This window comes from Acartia tonsa, chromosome 12 (genome assembly GCF_053477335.1).
Source record: "Acartia tonsa isolate MP-2025a chromosome 12, ASM5347733v1, whole genome shotgun sequence".
Classification (NCBI taxonomy): Eukaryota; Metazoa; Arthropoda; class Copepoda; order Calanoida; family Acartiidae; genus Acartia; species Acartia tonsa.
This window is the reverse complement of record NC_137271.1, coordinates 4,391,174-4,410,261: the sequence shown is the minus strand read 5'-3', so window position 1 is coordinate 4,410,261 and position 19,088 is coordinate 4,391,174. Positions and strand designations below refer to the sequence as shown.

Here is a 19,088-nt window from a genome sequence, read left to right as displayed (position 1 = left end):
TTTAAGAGCAAGCACTTCATCTGACTGTACTATTTGCTCGGTTCTCTTTAATGGATGTTGACAGTCTTGTTTTGATTTCAATCTTCAGTGTGAGATGTGCAGAATATAATTCAAGGGCAGAGAAGTTGAATTGCATTTTTGATGAAAAGAAAACAAGAATTTTGTGATTTACTGTTCATCTCTCTCAGGAAAATGAACATTTTATACAAATGTGCATGTATTATAGAATTATTTTTCTTTTAGAATAAGTGTTAAAAGAAAGAATTATGCGGTTACGCCCCTGGAGGCCTCTGGGGACATGTAAAATTGTTTCTTTTCAATCTATTTTAAAATCAGCTATTTACCAAAAATATTTTTTTCACTGATAGATGGTGTTAATTAAGTTTATAGCTAATTGCATAAATGTCCACAGGGGGCGATGATGTTAAATTTTTTTTTGTGAATTTCACTGAGGAGAGTGGTACTCTCTCCCAAAATAGTTATAAACCTTCCCGGGACCTATGAGAAGCTACCTTGTTATGGAGAACACAATCATTACAAACAGACAAAAAAACATTTTATTACTTTATTGTTTACTAGTGGCTTTGCCCCTAGCCTCTAGGGGCTTTGCCTCAAGAGGTATAATTACATCTTCTATTACTTACCCAGCAGAACGGATAACAAATTTTCGCACCTACCCAGCAGGAAAACATTTTGCGATTAAATTCGCGAAATTCGTAAAATTCGTAAAATTCGTAAAATTCATAAAATTCGTAAAATTTGTAAAAAAAAAAAAATGGGGGGGGATTTTTTTTGTATTTGGGGGGGTTGGGGGTGTCCCACCCCCCAAGAAAATAGCTTTAAACCACCGCAGGACCAATAGGTACATTCCCTGAAGAGTAGAGCCCATTTGGTTCAGCGGTTACCGAGATCTTAAGCTTCAGACGGACAGACATCGTTCTACTTTGTATTATAGATAGATTGTAGTAAAGAATAATTTTATTATAGACAAAACATAATAAAGCATATTTTTTTATTTTTGGGGGGTTGGTATGAAAAGTATTTGTTCGTTTATAATAACCCCACCTCCCCCACCATCTACAGGGGTAATCAATATTCAATTTCATCATTTAACAAACTATCAACTTAATTATATATCTGAATATAAGTTTAAGAGTAGCTATGCTTGTTCATTAGATTTTATTATGTCATTAAATTTTAGATAAATAAAAATAATTTCAAAAGCAAATAAACTTTTTAAAAATATTTTGTTTATTTGTTTTCAAATAAATAAGAAGATAAGGTTTTCAATAGATTTTATTTGTTTGTTTTAATCACAAAGCTAAACTTTTTTCAATATTTCTATTAAATTCAACTTTAAGCAGTAATAACAAGTTGTAATTGTCAGCATGATTATTTTTTAACTATCTTATCCATTTTTGTAAGATTTCAAAATTTTGAGTTCATAAGGGGGGTTTTTGAAACCAAAACTAACAGTCAAAGGAACTAATTTAAAAATGTGTTACAGCACTGAAGTTTTGCATGACAGTTGCTTTAAAGAGATACAATGTGGAACTGTGAAAAAAGTAAAAAAAAAATCACTGTCATTTATTTGCAATTCTACATTGTACCTCTTTAAATCAACTGGCATGCAAGATTTCAGTGCTTTTTTGTGCTTTATTACTTATGGATGTTGTCATCCTTGTTGCCTTCTCATTTCTTAATATCATGATAATCTAATTATTAGGGACAGGAAAGGCATTAAGTTTATCTTTGCTCTTCTCCTACCTGGGACATTATAGTAAAAGAATATAGAGGGCATGATCTATATGTAACTATGCCTACAGGGTTGGGACTCGATTTTATATTGGGTCTTTAAAATCAGCTAATGTCATCAAAAATATAAACACATATCAGTTAGTACAAAATATCATAAAGCAATTTGCTAGCAGACGAAAATGAACTCTACCACTTTGGGCAGGTAATTATCTGGATTATACATCTATATAATTATACCTTATCATTAGGACCTTTATGTAACCTAAAGAAGTAATTCTGTAAATTGTTGCAAGGTCTTATGTATGTATGTACTATTTATAATGTGTTAAATTAATAAAAATTATCATTTTACAAGGAAAGTGTGTGGGTTGTTTAAATAAAAATTTTAATGAATTATAGTGCATTGAATTGAATTCCGTGAATATTGATAAAAAATATATAAGATGAAAACTGGTATTAAATTTTATGATTTTTGTTTTAATATTCGGGGAAATTTTCTGCAATGCTATAAATGATTTTTCAGTATGTCTGAAAGCTGGTTCTAATCCAGTGGAAATTAATTGGTTTCGAAGCCATACTGGAAAATTGTGAGCAATTGGTTTTTTTCTTAACCCGATTTTTCTCTGTAAACTGCAAACACTCTTTATGAGAATTATTTAATATTATAAACAAATCTTTTATCAAGACTTATTTAAACTTAAACCTGATGCTAACATGATAAAATAATTCAAAATTTGGTGTTCTTTCAAAAATGCTAGCTATATTAAACAAGGATGAAAAAATACATTAGTTTGGGATTACTAGAGTTATATCCACCCATCTTATTTTCCAGGGGGGGTGGATACTCTCCCCTTTAACCCCCTTTTGTAAACCTACAATTGTAAAAATTTATTTTGTTGTTAAAACATAAAAATTCTAACACTTAACAATTGCGTTGCATAAATATTAGGTTATTTTATGTTTAGTAAGTTTATATACCTAATATATTTATATTCTATATTTACTTTTTTTAAATCAATTTATTATTACTTGGATATTGCACCAGTTTTTCCTGTACTAAAGTGATACTTTTAGCTGGCTAAAACAACGATACCCCCCATTCACTCCCTTTACTGGATGGACGAACTGATCAATAAAGGAGGTCCATATTAGCAATCCAAATTGACTACAAGTTTTACCCTGTCTATATATCCACGTATTCTACATCCATTATTTCAAACTAATCTTTAAATTCAAATGTAACACAGAAATTGCTGTAATTTACAGTATTTTAGAAATTTTCCTATATTATGAATTATAAAGTTTTTTTTTTGTCTGAAGCTAAAGATATTGGAAAGTGCTAGTCAAAATGTGATAATAGTTATTTCTCGCATCGTATTATAAACAGCTTTCCGCGGATATAGAATGTACAATTATAAGATTAAAACCAGTTTTTTAGTCCTGAGGTGCCAAAGGCACGGGCTAAAACAACTAGCTTTAATCTTATGATTGCACATTTTTATATTCGTAGAAAACTGGATATAATACGATGCTAGACATAGTTTTTTGTATGGATAAGAACCGGTTCTGATCCACCAGATTCGAATGAATGCGAGAAATACCAATTTTTCTATCAAACTAGAAAACTAGAAGTGAGACTATTCTTGAAATAACTAGTTGAATTTGTCATCGTATAAATATAAAAACGAATGTAGAAAATATGTGAATATTATGACAGGTGAAAAATTGTCGTAGGTTCCTAACATGAAATTCATTAATTTGTCAGTTCGTTCATCCAGTAGAAGGGGAGGAGATGTGGTAAAAGAGGATGATGGGAGGTATCGTTATTTTAGCCCGCTGCGAGTTTTACTTTATCAAAGAACATGGAAATCTGGTGTAAGATCCATGTAATAATATATCCACTCATTTTAATTCAAATGCAACACAGAGATTATTGTAAGTTACAGTATTTAGAAAAAGAAAACTAAGCTTATGCATATAATTCAACAAAGAAAATTTAAATCTGTATTTAATCTTCATGTCAATTACCCAGAAATATGACATTTATATTATGCAGTTACATTTTTATTACTGGGATAAATAGCAAAAAAAGCATGTTTTTTGTTGTTGTTAGTATGTAGCCCTAATTTCTTAGGTTTGGAGTATGCTTTTCCTAAAAAATAATTAAAAAATCTTATCAAAATTATATAAGGAAGGGAGGGGACATTTGACTATAAAAATACTAATCCCCAATGTTTTATAGATACTATCTTTAATTTAAGAAAATTTGAGAATCTTTAAAAAAATTTTATTGGAGTGTTAAAACTTTTCCGACAATAATTTTCATCTACAATAGAATAAATTTGTTTATCGTAATTTAGGGTGTACATAAATTACCATCCATTGTCTTATCTTTCCTTTAAGATCCCAGTATAAGACCAACATAGTTATAGAAAACTTATGAATTATAAAAATTGAAAATGTATGTGTATATTTTAACCCCTATAGCCTTATATCAGCTTTCTACGTAATTTTACAAACCATTCTATTTATAAGATATTCCCCCAAAATTAATATAAATATTCTTTAACTTCTCTCTCAGTTGTTTAAATTCTTTCAAACAAGAAAGGATGTTATTTGTTAATAGTTATTTATCGCATATTATTATAGACAGCTTTCCGCTGATACTAAAATAAAAACTTATAGTTGTAAACTAGTTTTGAAAGTCTTAAGAGACCGAAGGTCAAGTTAACAAAACTGGCTTTAATAAAATGATTTTTACTTTATTATTCAAGTACAAATGTCTGTAATACGATGCTATACATGATTTTTCAGTATGGCTTTTTCAGTATGGCTAAGGACCAGTTCTAATACAGCGGATATCAATCGGTTTCGAAGCCACACTGGAAAGGAAGTTAATTGTTAAAAATAATTAGAAACATATGTGTGCTTGTAGCAGGAAGAGAGGGGACATTGGAATGTAAATTATACTGGTACCCAAAGTTGTATAATATCTTATTAATTAGCATAAAACTTTGGGTACTGTTAGTGAATTTTAATTGGTTTGTTTAAACAAGTAGTGTCTAAACTTTTAACCATTATTTTTAATCTAAAAAAGAGTAAATTTTGTTTATCATTATTGGGGATGTATATTAATTTATTGTCAACTGTCTTAGCTCTGACTTGCAGTTAATTTTAAATTTAAGTTGGGTAATATTTTAGTATCGAAGCTACTCTTTAATTTTATTTTTGTAGCGAAACTGAGGAAATGTATTTTTCTCTCGGCTGATATTATAGAACACTTTTCTTTTTAATCAAGATACCCCTTACCAAAGAATATCAAGTATAAATCTTAGTTGGTTCGTTGGTCTTTCGGACAAATATATTTTTATGATTTTCTACTATACAAAAATAGCATGTTTTAGCTCTTATTTTTTGTGACGGAATATCTGCTGTATGTGTTTGTCAAGTCAATCCATTATTTTTGGTGATTCGTAACTTTTGGATGTTGTCATCCTGAGCTGGATCTTTGAATCATTTTAGTGGTGAGCCAGATCGGGGTGAGTCAACTTTCCACCAATAAGATCACAGCATTTTATGAAATGCCGCGCTGTGATTGGCTGAAATTCAGCTCACCTCGATCTGACTCACCACTAAAATGATTTAAAGATCCAGCTCTTGTTTTCATAAGACAAAATTCTTATTAGTGGGTAAGATATTTATGTAACAAAATGTCATATTCAGTGATTTATTGATAATACTTTCAGCTGCTGTTAAAGACAGAAGACTGAGATTTGGCGGAGTAATGAGCATCTACTCAGTAACTCACAATGTCCGTCAGTGTGACAATTATCCTTATCCTATTATATAAAGTAGTAAGCGTTTTTTGTCTGTCCCGAAGGATCTCGCCAACAGCTGAACCGATATTGTTCTCCTTTAAGGTGAAGCTTCTTTTAGGTCCTGGGAAGGTTTTAATCTATTTTTGGGGAGGGTGTCTTCATCCCCCTCCCTCCCCCCCCAAAAAAAAAATATTTTTTTACTCTTAAAACTCAAATATAAATTGGGATGAGGTCGACTTTCCCCCCTCCTACCTTAGGTGCCTCTAGAGGCTTCTAGGGGGCGTAGCCGCTAGTGTTGGTATAGTATATACTAAATTGTTTTATTTTCAGATTTAGAATGAATCTTATAGCGGCGATTGATCAGGGAACTTCTAGCACTAGGTAAATAAATAAGATAGCCTCGGATAGCCTTGAGGACGGGATACACCATGAGATATTTTTAACTTTGCTTAATGATGTGCATGGTTATATGGTCATACGTCCTACAAACAACTATCCTTATGATTGCACGACCTTTGTCTTAGAAGTTCTAAGTGTGCATCCTTAACTATTTATGTCGTGAACCTGATATAGCATTAATAGGAACCATTTTTAACGTCTTTAGTTATGACGCAGTGTCTGATTTGTATTCGTACCTATCACCTTCCCGACAACGAGCGGATGCACTACGTGTTGCACCACGATTGCTGGTCTAAATAGTAATATAGATTGATAGTTGGTTTAAAATAGATGCATAATGTTTGTTTGTACCGAAGGATATCGCCAACCCCTGAATAGATATGGTAGAATAGATACAGCGTAGCTTCTCATAGATCCTCGGAAGGTTTACAATTCAGGAATCTTAAGGGATAAGACCATGGCAGATAAATTGATGTACATCCACAATGATAAATTGATAATACGCAAAAATTACCTTTTTGTAGATTAAAATTAGTGGTTGTAACTTGTAAGCATTTAACTTAATGAAACAACCAAATAAAATTTCCTGAAGTCCCCAAAGTTGTTTTATCAACGGATAAGAAACCGTTATTACAATAAACAGCCAATTTTTCCCTCCATCTCTGTTTACTTAACTAAAAACGACTAAAATTGAAAATGGCTGGGTGGATTAATTATAAAAAAGCTTCGTATAATATAAGGAAAAGATGCAAATATGAAAATGCATTAAATAATAACTACGCATTTTATGTCAGAAATGGCAACAGAAAAAGTTTTGCTACAATTGACAAGATAATGCATCTGTAACATCTTACTATAAGATTGCGAAGCTTCTCTATAATTTAAAATGTCCGTTTGTCCTTCATAAACATGATTTTCTCGGGTCTTGTTTAAGATAGATGTTTTTGTGAATATTTCTCGTAGTAATAGGCTTCCTTTGTGTGTTAGTATGTCAGTCAAGCTACAAAAGAAATCTATAATATAAAGCAGCTTGATGTCTGTCCGTCTGTCTGTCCCTTAAGATCTCGGTAACCACTTAACCGATTGGATTATAATCTTCAGGGAATATATCTACTGGTCCTGTGGTGGTTTTAACCTATTTTCTTGGGGGTTGGGACACCCCAAACCCCATAGAAAATTAATTAAATTTTTTTTAAAAATGCAATTAATTTAAAATATGGTGGTTGCAGCGCCAGATGTACTTAATTTTTTTTCTTACCTCTTGGGGCAAAGCCCCTAGAGGCTAAGCCGCTAGTTGAAATAAAAAGTCTTGTGATTTTCTATTTATCATCTCAATATGCTCTATAACTTACTTTGTCCGTGTTGTTGAACTTTGCTACTTATGGATATTATCATCCTTGTTTTATTGTATTTCAATAAATGTACAAGAATACCAACGGAAAAAAGAAGAGTAAAGTAAAGTTCGGGTATGGTTTTTTATCACATCGTATTATAGACAGCTCTCCGCGGATATTAAATTGTTAAATTGTAAGATTGATTTCATATTGATGGAAATTATTTGTAAAACAATGTTTTACACGATTTTTCAGTATGGCTGAAAGCTGGTTCTAATCTAGCAGATATTAATTTGTTTCGAAGCAATACTAGAAAAAAATATGAGCTCTAAATTTTTTTAGAAGTTTTGGAGGGTTAGATTACCCCCCCCCCCCCCCTTATTTTTTCAAGGAAGAGTATAACAATGTTCTTATTTTTCAGGGTTATCGTGTTCGAAGCCGGCAAAATCAACGTGGTAGCCAGCCATCAGATTGAAGTACAGCAGTTTTGTCCACAAGAAGGGTAAGTGAAAACTATGTCTTAATAAATCTACTAGTGTTAACTTAAACATTAAGAGGGAAAGGGTTGTAGATTAATTTAAATAATTTGATAATAATTAGATTAATAACCAACCAAAAATAACCCAAACTAGTTTGGGAGCTCTAAATCTTTTATATTTTAACACACATAACGACAGTGCATTAAGTCCTTTTAGGTAACAGTATATCTGAATATGTGTAATATAGGTACTCTTTAACTGCTTAATCGATATGGTTCTCCTTAAAAGGGAAGCTTCTCACGGGTCCAGAACAGGTTTTTAGTTATTTTTGGTGAGGTTTGAGGGTCTCTTCCCTCCCATCTATAAAAGTCCCCCTAGAGGCCTCTAAACTAAACTAAAATATGGCCATGTCAAACCAAGTTAAGTGTTATTGGACTGTAAATTATACCAGTTATACCAACGGTATACTTTTATCTTTCATTCGCTAAATTAAAAAGTTTTGGTTCTCTATTTATGTTATTATTGGTTTTTATTTGATTTACACATCATTGTCTTATCCCTTAGAAATACAGGTCAAACAAAAAAAAACATAAACATTAATTTTTTATGTTTCGCAACATTTAGACCTAAGGGGGGGGGGGGTTTTGACACAGTTGCGTAAACCCGGTGTATAGGCTTTATGTTTTTTTTATTTTTTACCTGTCCAGATACAAATTGGAGGCCTGCATCCCCTAAACCAGGAGGCCTATCCAAAAAATTTGAAAACTTGGGAAAATTCATCATATAAAAACGATTTTATCTTTTATAACCTATGCTCTCAGTCCAAAGATAACGCCTATACACCAGATTTACGCAAATGTGTCAAACCCCCCCCCCAAACTTGTTATTTTTTAAAATTATACAAACATTAATATGTTATAAAAGATTTTTGTTAAAAATATGAGATGCATTATTTTACGTTTATTGATAAATTTTTACATAATCTACTTCTGAAGAAATGCACCTCAAAATGTTAATATATCGCATCGTATTATAGATACCTTTCTGCGGATAGGAAAATTTTTAATAATAATTTCAATTTTGTTGGCCCCAAAGGGTCAAAGATACGAGCCAAAAATACTGGAATTAATTTCATAATTTTTTATCATATTATTTGTAGAAAATTAATTTTTCAGTATGTTTTAGTGACTTTCAGATAAAGTTTCGCTGCTTATAATATTAATTTACTAACAAAATTACCCTTTCTATAGATTTATTGGTGGAAAAGTTTGGACACTGCTAGAACAGAATAACAACGCTTTTAAAGAACTAGCAAAATTTCTAGTCCAATGTCCCCTCCCTCTCTGTGGAGTGCAACCAATGAATCATTTCTTGTAAACTAATAATCGATATATAATTACTTGGATGTTGCACCAGATTTTCATTTTCTCTAATAAAGTAATACTCCCAGCTGGCTAATATAACGATATTCCCCATTTATCTCCTTCATCCGCTCCACTCTTGAATGAACGAAATGACCAATAAATGAGATTTATATTATATTAGTAACCTAAATCGACGACAATTTTTCCCCTGTCATAATATCCACGTATATTTTATATTCATTAATTTAATCATATACTTGAATAAAGTAAAAATCGAAATCCTAAAAAAAAAATAGAAATGCGGGTTTTTTGTCTTATACTTTCAAAACTGAAGACTTTTAAACGAATTGAATCTTTTTAAAGCATTTGTAGCTACTCTTCAGGTTATAGGGTTTGATTAGTTGGTTTGAAATATATTTAAAAACCTTTAATGCTGTCATTTTATGATCTACGATAGTACTAGCAGCTACGCCCCTAGAGACCATTGGCCATTGTCTTTAGATTCCTGTTAATTAACAGCCCAATATTTTTTCCCCGTCCAGTATTTTTTATTAATTGCAATAGATATATTATTACTTGGATGCTACACCCTATTTTTATGTACTCTGATAAAGTGATGCTTGCAGCTGGCTAAAATAGCGATACCCTCCATCCATCCCCCTTTACCACATTGTATAAACGAATTGGCCTATTAATGAGGTCCATATTAGCAACCTAGATTGAAGACGAATTTTCCCCTGTCAATATATCCACGCGTATCCTATATCCATTTGATTTACTACATAAATGCGAACCAAATAAATAGGCAAATCTGAATTTTCATAATGATTTTAGGATTAGGATGATTTTACTGTAAATATAATATGAATGTAGATGAATATTTTGGTTACAAGTTTTGGATTTGCATATCTTTTTGGTTCACCAGTTTTTCTCCCAAATGCTGTTTTTGAGATCTTGTGCTTCATTGGTGCTGATTAATAAAAAATTAACAGTGGAAACTGTGTTAAACCATCCTAAATGAATAATAAAGCTGCTATTCTGAAAATTCATATTTGCTTATTTTTTGGTTCGCAGTTTATGTTTCGTTCTTGTTTCAATCCTGAACTTGTAGGACTTTTTGTAACAAGGATGATAGCATCCATAAGCAGTGAATCTTTTAAAATCATATGCCTGGACAAACTGACAAAGTGAGTCATAACGCATTTGTTTAGAGGTCATAAAAATGAAAGCAGAAAGAGAATCAAATCACGAGTTCTCTATATTAAAAATGTAATACAAGACTTTTGTTACTAATTGTTTAAGGAGTTTAAACACACAAAAAATAGTCTATTCTTTTTTTTTTTTTTTTTTTTTTTTTTTTTTTCATATAAAACATATATTTCCACCTAACATTCCAATTTATTATCAAAATTTAATACATATTAAAAAATTCAATTATTTTGTCTTTGTTTATCTATCTATTTGGTATTTTTAAACTTGTAAAATATTTTCGTTTTATTCATTTTACATTAACTTAAAAAAAATACAAGTAAAAATATATAAAAATAAGAAAAAAATTTGTCGAATCTTCAAATTTTGAATGCTTAAATGTGACCTAATACAACGTAGGAAGGAAGTTAGAATCTTTCAGTTTAAAAGTTACTTCGTTGTTCATTTTTGTTAAAATTACTTTTTATTTATTTGATTCTTTATTTGTCTTTATCATTTACATACAAAAATTACATTTAAAGTTTATCAATATTATTTTAAAAGTCATTCACAATATTAAAAAAAAAAATGGATATAAATTATTTATGTACACATATATTAAAGAATATCATATCAAAATTACATTGGTTATAAGAAAAGATTTTTTACATACTGTGACATTCCCTTTGTTCAGTCATAATTTACGTCTTCATAAATTAATAATGGATCACATTTAAGATGTGATTAGCAGACTGAATAAGTAAGGGAGGGGCATGGACAGTTTTATTAACACTGTTAGGTACAAGGGTCGCCAGAGGATGACTGGTCCCTTACCTTGTTATTGCCCCTTTAATTTAAGTCAGATATCCTGTGGTATTCCCTGAGCCCAGTCATCAATAAAGCCTCAAAGAAATAGTGTATCACATATAAGATGTGCTTGGCAGACTGAATTAAGATGAGTGGGGCAAGGACAGGTATTCTGATAGTAGACAGCTCTGACCCTGTTAGGTTTAAGAGTCGCCAGAGGATTAATGAAGGATCATTATCGACTGGTCCCTTACCTAGGTATTTACCCTATAGCTGAATAACAGACAGAGTAGGAATAAAATTTATCCAGGGTCAAATTGAATTGTTGTTAATTTTTCATATCCTTGTTTATACTGTTTGTTTTTAAGCAAAAATTTCCTTTGAAAGGAAATAAATTCAAGTAGATTTGAATTTAATGGAAGCTTTTTTTTCAGTCTTGACTGAAAGATGAAATATAACACAAGTATAATTTCAATATTTAAAACAGTTATCATTTTACTTGTGAGCGTTTTTGGAACTCCTACTAACAGCCAGCTTGCGTCAAAATTGAGTTGAATATTATGTAGAAAGTCTGTAAAGTAGTTGGTAGTAATATCAGTTGTGACAGGACAGTCCAGATAAAAGTGCTGGGCAGTTTCTTTGGGTGCGGGTAGATTCCGGTCTAGTATACAAAGTGTACAATCTGGAGACTCTGGCCTAAAATTAGCGATATTAGCATTAAAATAGTTATAATTGTTTATAGATTTAAACGAGAATTCTCGTATATTTATTGGAATAAAGGACAAAGTCCATACTTTCTGCCATTTACGCTCTCTCTCTATGTCAAATTCTCTGATTTTCGCCCAGTTATACCTATTTAAATAAGACTTACACTTTTCTATCCTCTGATCATCATTCGATAAGAAGTAACGAAAATGTTTTGACTTTACTTTTGGTTTTAAAAATAGTGAACTAATTTTAGTTTGGGGTTTAGAAAGTTTACACCCATATATAGCAATATTGTGCTGAACAAATCCCCTAAGTCTCAAATATTCCATGTAATTAAAATTGACCTTTGATTTGATGTTAAAGTTTCTATAATCTAGACATAAATTATCAGTATTTAGAAGGTCTCCAAAACAAATTAACTTTATATCATTTTCATAGCGTAACCATGTTGTTTCTGTAAAAATTACCCTACTTACAATTTGTTTTTCATTATTGCAAAAAAAGTTATTTTTAAAAATTCTCATGTCTTTTATGTTGTCATGGTTTAGCCAAAATGAATTTGAAAATATTGTATATGATTCAATGATTCTAGATAAAATGGGATTAATATTCTTATCTAATTTTTCATTGAAATAAAATGGATCATTTGCTTGACATCTCGTATTTTTTATTTCTAAAGACCAAGTATTTACTATAGATAAAGATTTTTTATACATTAAAATATCTAAAGAGCGTAAAAAATCTATTACTTTTGGTATTCCTAAACCTCCATTTTCAACACTTGAAAAGATTTTAGATTTTGCAATTGGTCTACTTTGACTTAAGAAAGAAATAATGATATTTTCAATTTGTGAAATAATTTCTTCAGAAGGAAAGACAACTGCCCCTACATAATTCAGTAACGGTAACATGAATCCCTTAATAATTGCAATTTTTCCAGGTGTAGTAAGGTAGAAAAGTGCCCAAAAATTTCTAACTTTTGACAGTTTAGTGACAATTTTGTTCCAATTATCTTGCATATTAGACAGTTTTGAATCAAAATGTAAACCTAAAATATCAAAATCATCAACCAATTCAATACCAATTGAATCCAATTCAAGAAAAAAATCATTTGGTGGCTTCCTACCTATAATACAATTTTTAGTTTTGTTAACATTGGTTCTTAAATTAGAAACTTGAGCAAAGTAGGTAAGAATTTGAAAAATAGTTCTTAAAGCAATGGCTGTAGGAGTAAATGCAACATTACAATCATCGGCAAATGCTGATTCAGGGTCTGGCTGTGTATCTGTGTCGGTCAATTTAAAAGGTATAGCTCTTGGAATTGCAATTTCATTGTTAATTGAAATAGTAAGTAATAAAGGGGTTAGGGCAATTTTAAATATGTTAGGACTAGGCCTATCACCTTGCATATAACCAACTTTCATGGGAAAGTTAGGTGTTATTCCAGTATCAGTCAGAATGTGGGCAAATCTATCATTCATGCAAGTTAAAATCATGTTTATCATATTGGGGCCAAAATTCATAAATTCTAATACATCTTTTAAATATTTATGTCCAATACAGTCAAAGGCTGAGTGAAAGTCAATTAATGCAATTGCTAGAGACGAGTTGGAAGCTAAAGTTTTAGAAATAAGTTCATAAATTTGAATCAAATTTTCCTGAATAGTGTATTTAGAAGAATAGGCTTTTTGTGATCTTATATTTATTCTGTCAATTACTCTTTTTAACCTATTGTCAATAACCCCAGAGAAAATTTTATACACAGTAGATAGACAAAAAATTGTTCTCCAAGATTTAATTTTTGAAAGGTCAGCATTTTTTTTGGCTATAAGTCTAATTTTACCAAATCTTAGCATGCCTCTTAACTGTTTTTTATTAATCATCTCTTTAAAACCTCTCATTAAAGGAAAGCTTACAATGTCCCAAAACTTAACCAACATTCTATAAGGAATACCATCTGGTCCTACACTAGAATTTAAATTAGCTGAATTAAGTGACTCTTTTAATTCATTAATAGTGATGTCCGCCTCTAATTTTTCTCTATCGGTCTATTCTTAATAACAGCCTAAAATTACATCTCTCTACATTTGGACGGAGAGATAGAATAGACAATTGTAATTATAAAGTAGCTACGCTACCCAAAAAAATATAATTGACGTTAATTTTGGCAATTGTAAGGTTTTGTTCCTTTTACTGTGTTTTAAAAGATATTATAAGTTTTTAAGATTTAACTAAAAGATCTTTATAAAAGGGTAAGATCTTACATAAGCAGTAGATCCTATCACACGATATAAAACAGTTCCCAATTTTTGGAAAGCTTCATATATGTCCCATGATGGTGGTTTTAGGATATTTATAGAAATAATGTATTTGGGATGGATTTATGCTATTTTTTGCTCCCTATCCCACACTGCGAATTCAGAGCCCCTAGATGCTAGAGGCGCCGTTGTTCAGCTTGGCAGTCTCCCTTTTTCTTAGCTTGGCTCGGTTGTGTTTACTAAAAACTGAACTTTATTTTTGTATAGATTGTTAAAAAAATAGCGGTAGGCTGTTTTTTGGCTTTTAAAATACAATATATTAGACAACGTACCTGCACTTAATTAGAGTATATTAGACTTTCGCATCGCATTTACTCACGTTTTAAAAGACAATTTTTAAAAACTTAAAAATTCTCTATCGCATCGTATTATAGACAGTTTTCTGAAGATAGTTCAATTAAAAATTATAAGATAGATTTTAGTTTTGTTGACCTAAGAAAATATTTCAATATTCTATGTGAGTATACTCTACAATTGTTAGTGTTCGTTCTTCTGTTTTGATTTTCTTCGCTTTTATGTATGTTAAAATAATGAATTAGAATAAGTGGATGTATTGATAAGGGACAATTTTAATGTCGATCTAGGTTGCTAATATGAACCTCATTTTTGGTCAGTTCGTTTATTCAGTAGGTGAGAGGGGATGGGGTAATGGTGGCATATAGGTTTATCGTCATTTCAGCCAGATGCGAGTATCATTTCATTAAAAGTACATGAAAATCTAGTGCAACATCCATGTTATAATATTTCCACTATTTTCAGATGGATGGATGTATTAATATTGTTACTTTATCAGAGTACATGAAAATCTGGTGCAACATCCATGTTATAATATATCCATTATTTTCAGATGGTTGGAGACTTTTGTGCAAGAATGTATTAATATTGTTACTTTATCAGAGTACATGAAAATCTAGTGCAACATCCATGTTATAATATATACATTATTTTTTAAATGGATGGAAGGAGAACTTTGTGTAAGCTTGTATTAATATTGTTACTTTATTAGAGTACATGGAAATCTGGTGCAACATCCATGTTATAATATATCCATTATTTTTCAGATGGATGGATGTATTAATATTGTTACTTTATTAGAGTACATGGAAATCTGGTGCAACATCCATGTTATAATATATCCATTATTTTTCAGATGGATGGATGTATTAATATTGTTACTTTATTAGAGTACATGGAAATCTAGTGCAACATCCATTACAATATATCCCATTATATTTCAGATGGATGGATGTATCATGATTATACATTATCAGAGTACATGAAAATCTGGTGCAAGATCCATGTTATAATATATCCATTATTTTTCAGATGGGTGGACCAGGATTGTATTAATATTGTTACTTTATCAGAGTACATGAAAATCTAGTGCAACTTCCATGTTACAATATATGTATATACATTGTTTTTAGATAGATGGAGGAAGAACTTTGTGCAAGAATGTATCGTTATTGTTACTTTATCAGAGTAAATGGAAATCTAATGCAACATCAATTACAATATATCCATTATTTTTCAGATGGATGGAGCAGGACGCCATAGAGCTGTGGACCTCTGTGCAAGACTGTATCAAAATTGTGGCTGCGCAACTTACAAAAACTGGTTCTACCATTCAGGATATTAAGGTAGGAATCCCCAGGGATCTAAAGGGATAAGACAATGGCCGATAAATTGATGTGTTTCCCCTATGATGATACTCAAAATCACCCCTTCTGTATATTACAAATAGTGGTTGAACCGTTTGGACACTCAACTTAATGATCCAACCAAACAAAATTCGATGAAAGTGACTAAAGATTTTTAGCTAAAGAATAAAATATGTTTATAACACGTTGGGGACAAGTGTAATGAACAGCCCAAATGTCCCCTTCCTCTCTGTTAAACCAGGAGAGGGAAAGAAAGGACAGTGGACTGTGAATTATACTGGTACCCAATGTTTTTAAAGTAATTTGGGAACTTTTTAAAAATCTTTTTTGGTGGCTTTCCAACTATGAGTGTACAAACTTTTAAATCAATAAAATTTGGCTACGTAAGGGGTGATTGAAGAAGTGATACTTTCCCTCAATTCTTCGATAATCTGGGGTAAAAGGGGGGGAGGTCATAGGCGCTGAGTAGGGATATTAAGAGATAAGACAAAAAAAACAATAAATCGATGAACATCCCCTAGGACGATAAACGTTTCTACTGGAAATTTAAAATATTGAGTGAAGTGAACCATTTAGTTTTTACGTCAGAGAATGAGAGAAAGTGTATGTAAATATTTGGGTACGAGTATAATTGCGGTCCCCTCCGCCCTCCTTGGTGACTTGTTTACAAAAAAGGTTTAGCTACTTCAAATCCAAATTTACTGATTTTATTTCAATTAAGAAATACTCCAAAGGGGTCAATAAGAGTTATTTATCGCATCGCATTATAGACAGCTTTCCTCAGATATTAGAATAAAAAAATATATGAGAGAAAAAAAATTTTCTTAGCCTAAAGGGGCCGAAGGTCTAGGCTATCAAAACTGGTATTAATTTTCTGATTTTTTTATTATCCTCGGAAAAATGTCTTTATTACGATGCTATACATGATATTTTTTCGTTGTGGCTGAGAACCGGTTCTAATCCAGAGGGTATTAATCGGTTTCGTAGCCATACTGGAAAAATATTTATTTGAAGTACTTGAACAATGAAATATATTTTGCTAATAGGATTAACATTTTTGATATTTTTTTACGTTTTTTTTTGTAATAGGATGTGTGTCTGTCACGTGTAATTTCTACAGTGATCTGAAGGGATGAGACAATGGCCGATTAATATATGTGCTCAAAATTATCCCTTCTGTAGATTACAAAAAGTGGTTGAAAAGTTTAGTCACTCAACTTTATGAACTAAAAAATCAAAATTCAATAAATGTCCCAAAGTTGTTAAGTTTGTTAGCCTGTCCTTCTTCCCCTCGGGGCAAATAAAACTGGTCTTAATTTTATATAATTTTTAATTTTAATATCCGCAGAAAACTGTCTATAATACGATGCAATAAAGAACTATTATTTATTCTTTTTTATTGGCTATTTATTAGTATTTATTTATGCCTTGACCATTATAATCATGCACCATAGCTTTTTCTCAGAATATGTCTATCTAATGTAGCTTAACCAAATCCTTATTTATTTATATCTAGGGGCACTTGAGGTGGGGGAGGAGGGGTCGACTACTCCCCACCCCCCTGCATTAATTTCTAGGGGAAAAAATTGGGTGGTCATTTTTTTCTAGGGGCAATTTTTCTTGGTACCATTCCCTAAAATATTTGTAATCCTTCCTAGGACCTTTGTGAAGGAGAATCGTTTCAGTGGTTAGTGAGGATCCTATTACTTTTATAATAGGGTAGTTAAGAAGATAATATAAATAAGATTTTGACAAAATATAACAATCTTAATGAATAAGTCTATGGACAATAAATATATTAACATCTCTAATGATTACGTTCTGTTTTAGATAAACCAAGCATAGACGTCCAAGGGGGGGGGGGGGTAAAGTGGGGATTACCCCCCCCCCCCTATTTAAAATCTACCCCTACCCTGGGGGTGCCGTAGGCACCCCCAACCTTTTAGGAGGGGGTATTTACCCCCCAAAACAATTTTAGGGGGTAAATACCCCCCCCCCAAATTAAAATCTCTAACAAAAATTTTTTTAATACTAAATATTTAATAAAATTTAAATTAAAATTTTGGGGGTTAAACAAAATTTACTCCTGCCAACAGATTTCAGGGGGGGTAATTATCCCCCCCCCCCAAGCAAATTTTACCCCCGGGGTAAAATTTTTTTGGGGGGGTAAAAAAAATTTGCGCCATTTAACCCCCCCCCCCCAAAAAAAAAAAAAAAAGCTTGGACGCCCCTGAAACCAAGTACCAAAAAGTTTCAAATAAGTACCCTATACACATACAAACGGCCTCATAATACATACATGCATAAATATTTGGCTATATGTATAACTTTGATTTTATGCTGTAATGAAGTCTAACCATATAACACGAAGAAATCAGTCTTAATCAATACATGTTCTTTTGTTTGTGTAAATAATATACATAAAACATTATACTGACAGAAATCAGGGACAAGGAAATGATATTCTGACAAACAATTCTCATGGAAAATTTCCCCACAGCCCCCTTCCCCTTTTCCTCTTCTTCTTACTCACACCTTTTTAGTTAAATGAAACACTTTAAAAGGTTTCGTGATTTTTGGTAGAAAACTTTGAAAGGTTTCGTGATTTTTCGTAGATTTTATTGTTAGAAAAGCTACTCCTGGACAGAAATAAATAGATAGTTATATAGATAGATCAATGGATAGATAGATATATCAATAGATAGTTTGATAAATATATTGTAACTAATATAAAACATTATACAATATTATTATTACAGACTGAGATTAATAGATAGATAAATAAATAAATAGATAGATAGATAGATATATAGATATGTTCTTTTGTTCTTGTAAATAATATACATTTAATATTGTACAATATCATTTTACAGACAGAAATAGATAGATAGTTCAATAGATGGAGAGATAAAGATAGATAATAGATCAATATATAGTTAGATGTTTAATAATCAAACATATAGATGGATTATAATATAGATAGATAGATAAATCAATGAATAGATAAACAATATATAGATGAATATAGATAAATGTTTAATCAAATATAGATAGATAGATAGATAACATATCAAATAAAAGATAGATCAATAAATAGATATATAAATTATCAATTATATAGATGGAGTAATAGGTAAATAGTAAACAAATAGATATTTGATCTATCTTTTTAGATAGATTGTCATATACTTATGTAATTAATAGATGGTTAAAAAGATAATCAAATGGATAATTAGATAGATAGATTTATAGTC

The 19,088-nt window shown here is 31.1% G+C and overlaps 1 protein-coding gene across 5 annotated transcripts in view; it reads left to right on the top strand.

Annotated features, from left to right (window-relative positions):
- LOC145334274 (glycerol kinase 3-like) overlaps positions 1 to 19,088 on the top strand; it is a 159,711-nt gene that overhangs the window by 73,861 nt on the left and 66,762 nt on the right. For all 5 annotated transcript variants that reach the window (XM_080179664.1, XM_080179665.1, XM_080179669.1 and 2 more), the window contains exons 2-4: positions 5,909 to 5,957; positions 7,731 to 7,811; positions 15,708 to 15,813. In XM_080179664.1, the coding sequence (XP_080035790.1) occupies positions 5,914 to 5,957; positions 7,731 to 7,811; positions 15,708 to 15,813 (231 nt within the window). In that variant the 5' untranslated portion in view covers positions 5,909 to 5,913. The remainder of the gene's footprint in view (positions 1 to 5,908; positions 5,958 to 7,730; positions 7,812 to 15,707; positions 15,814 to 19,088) is intronic.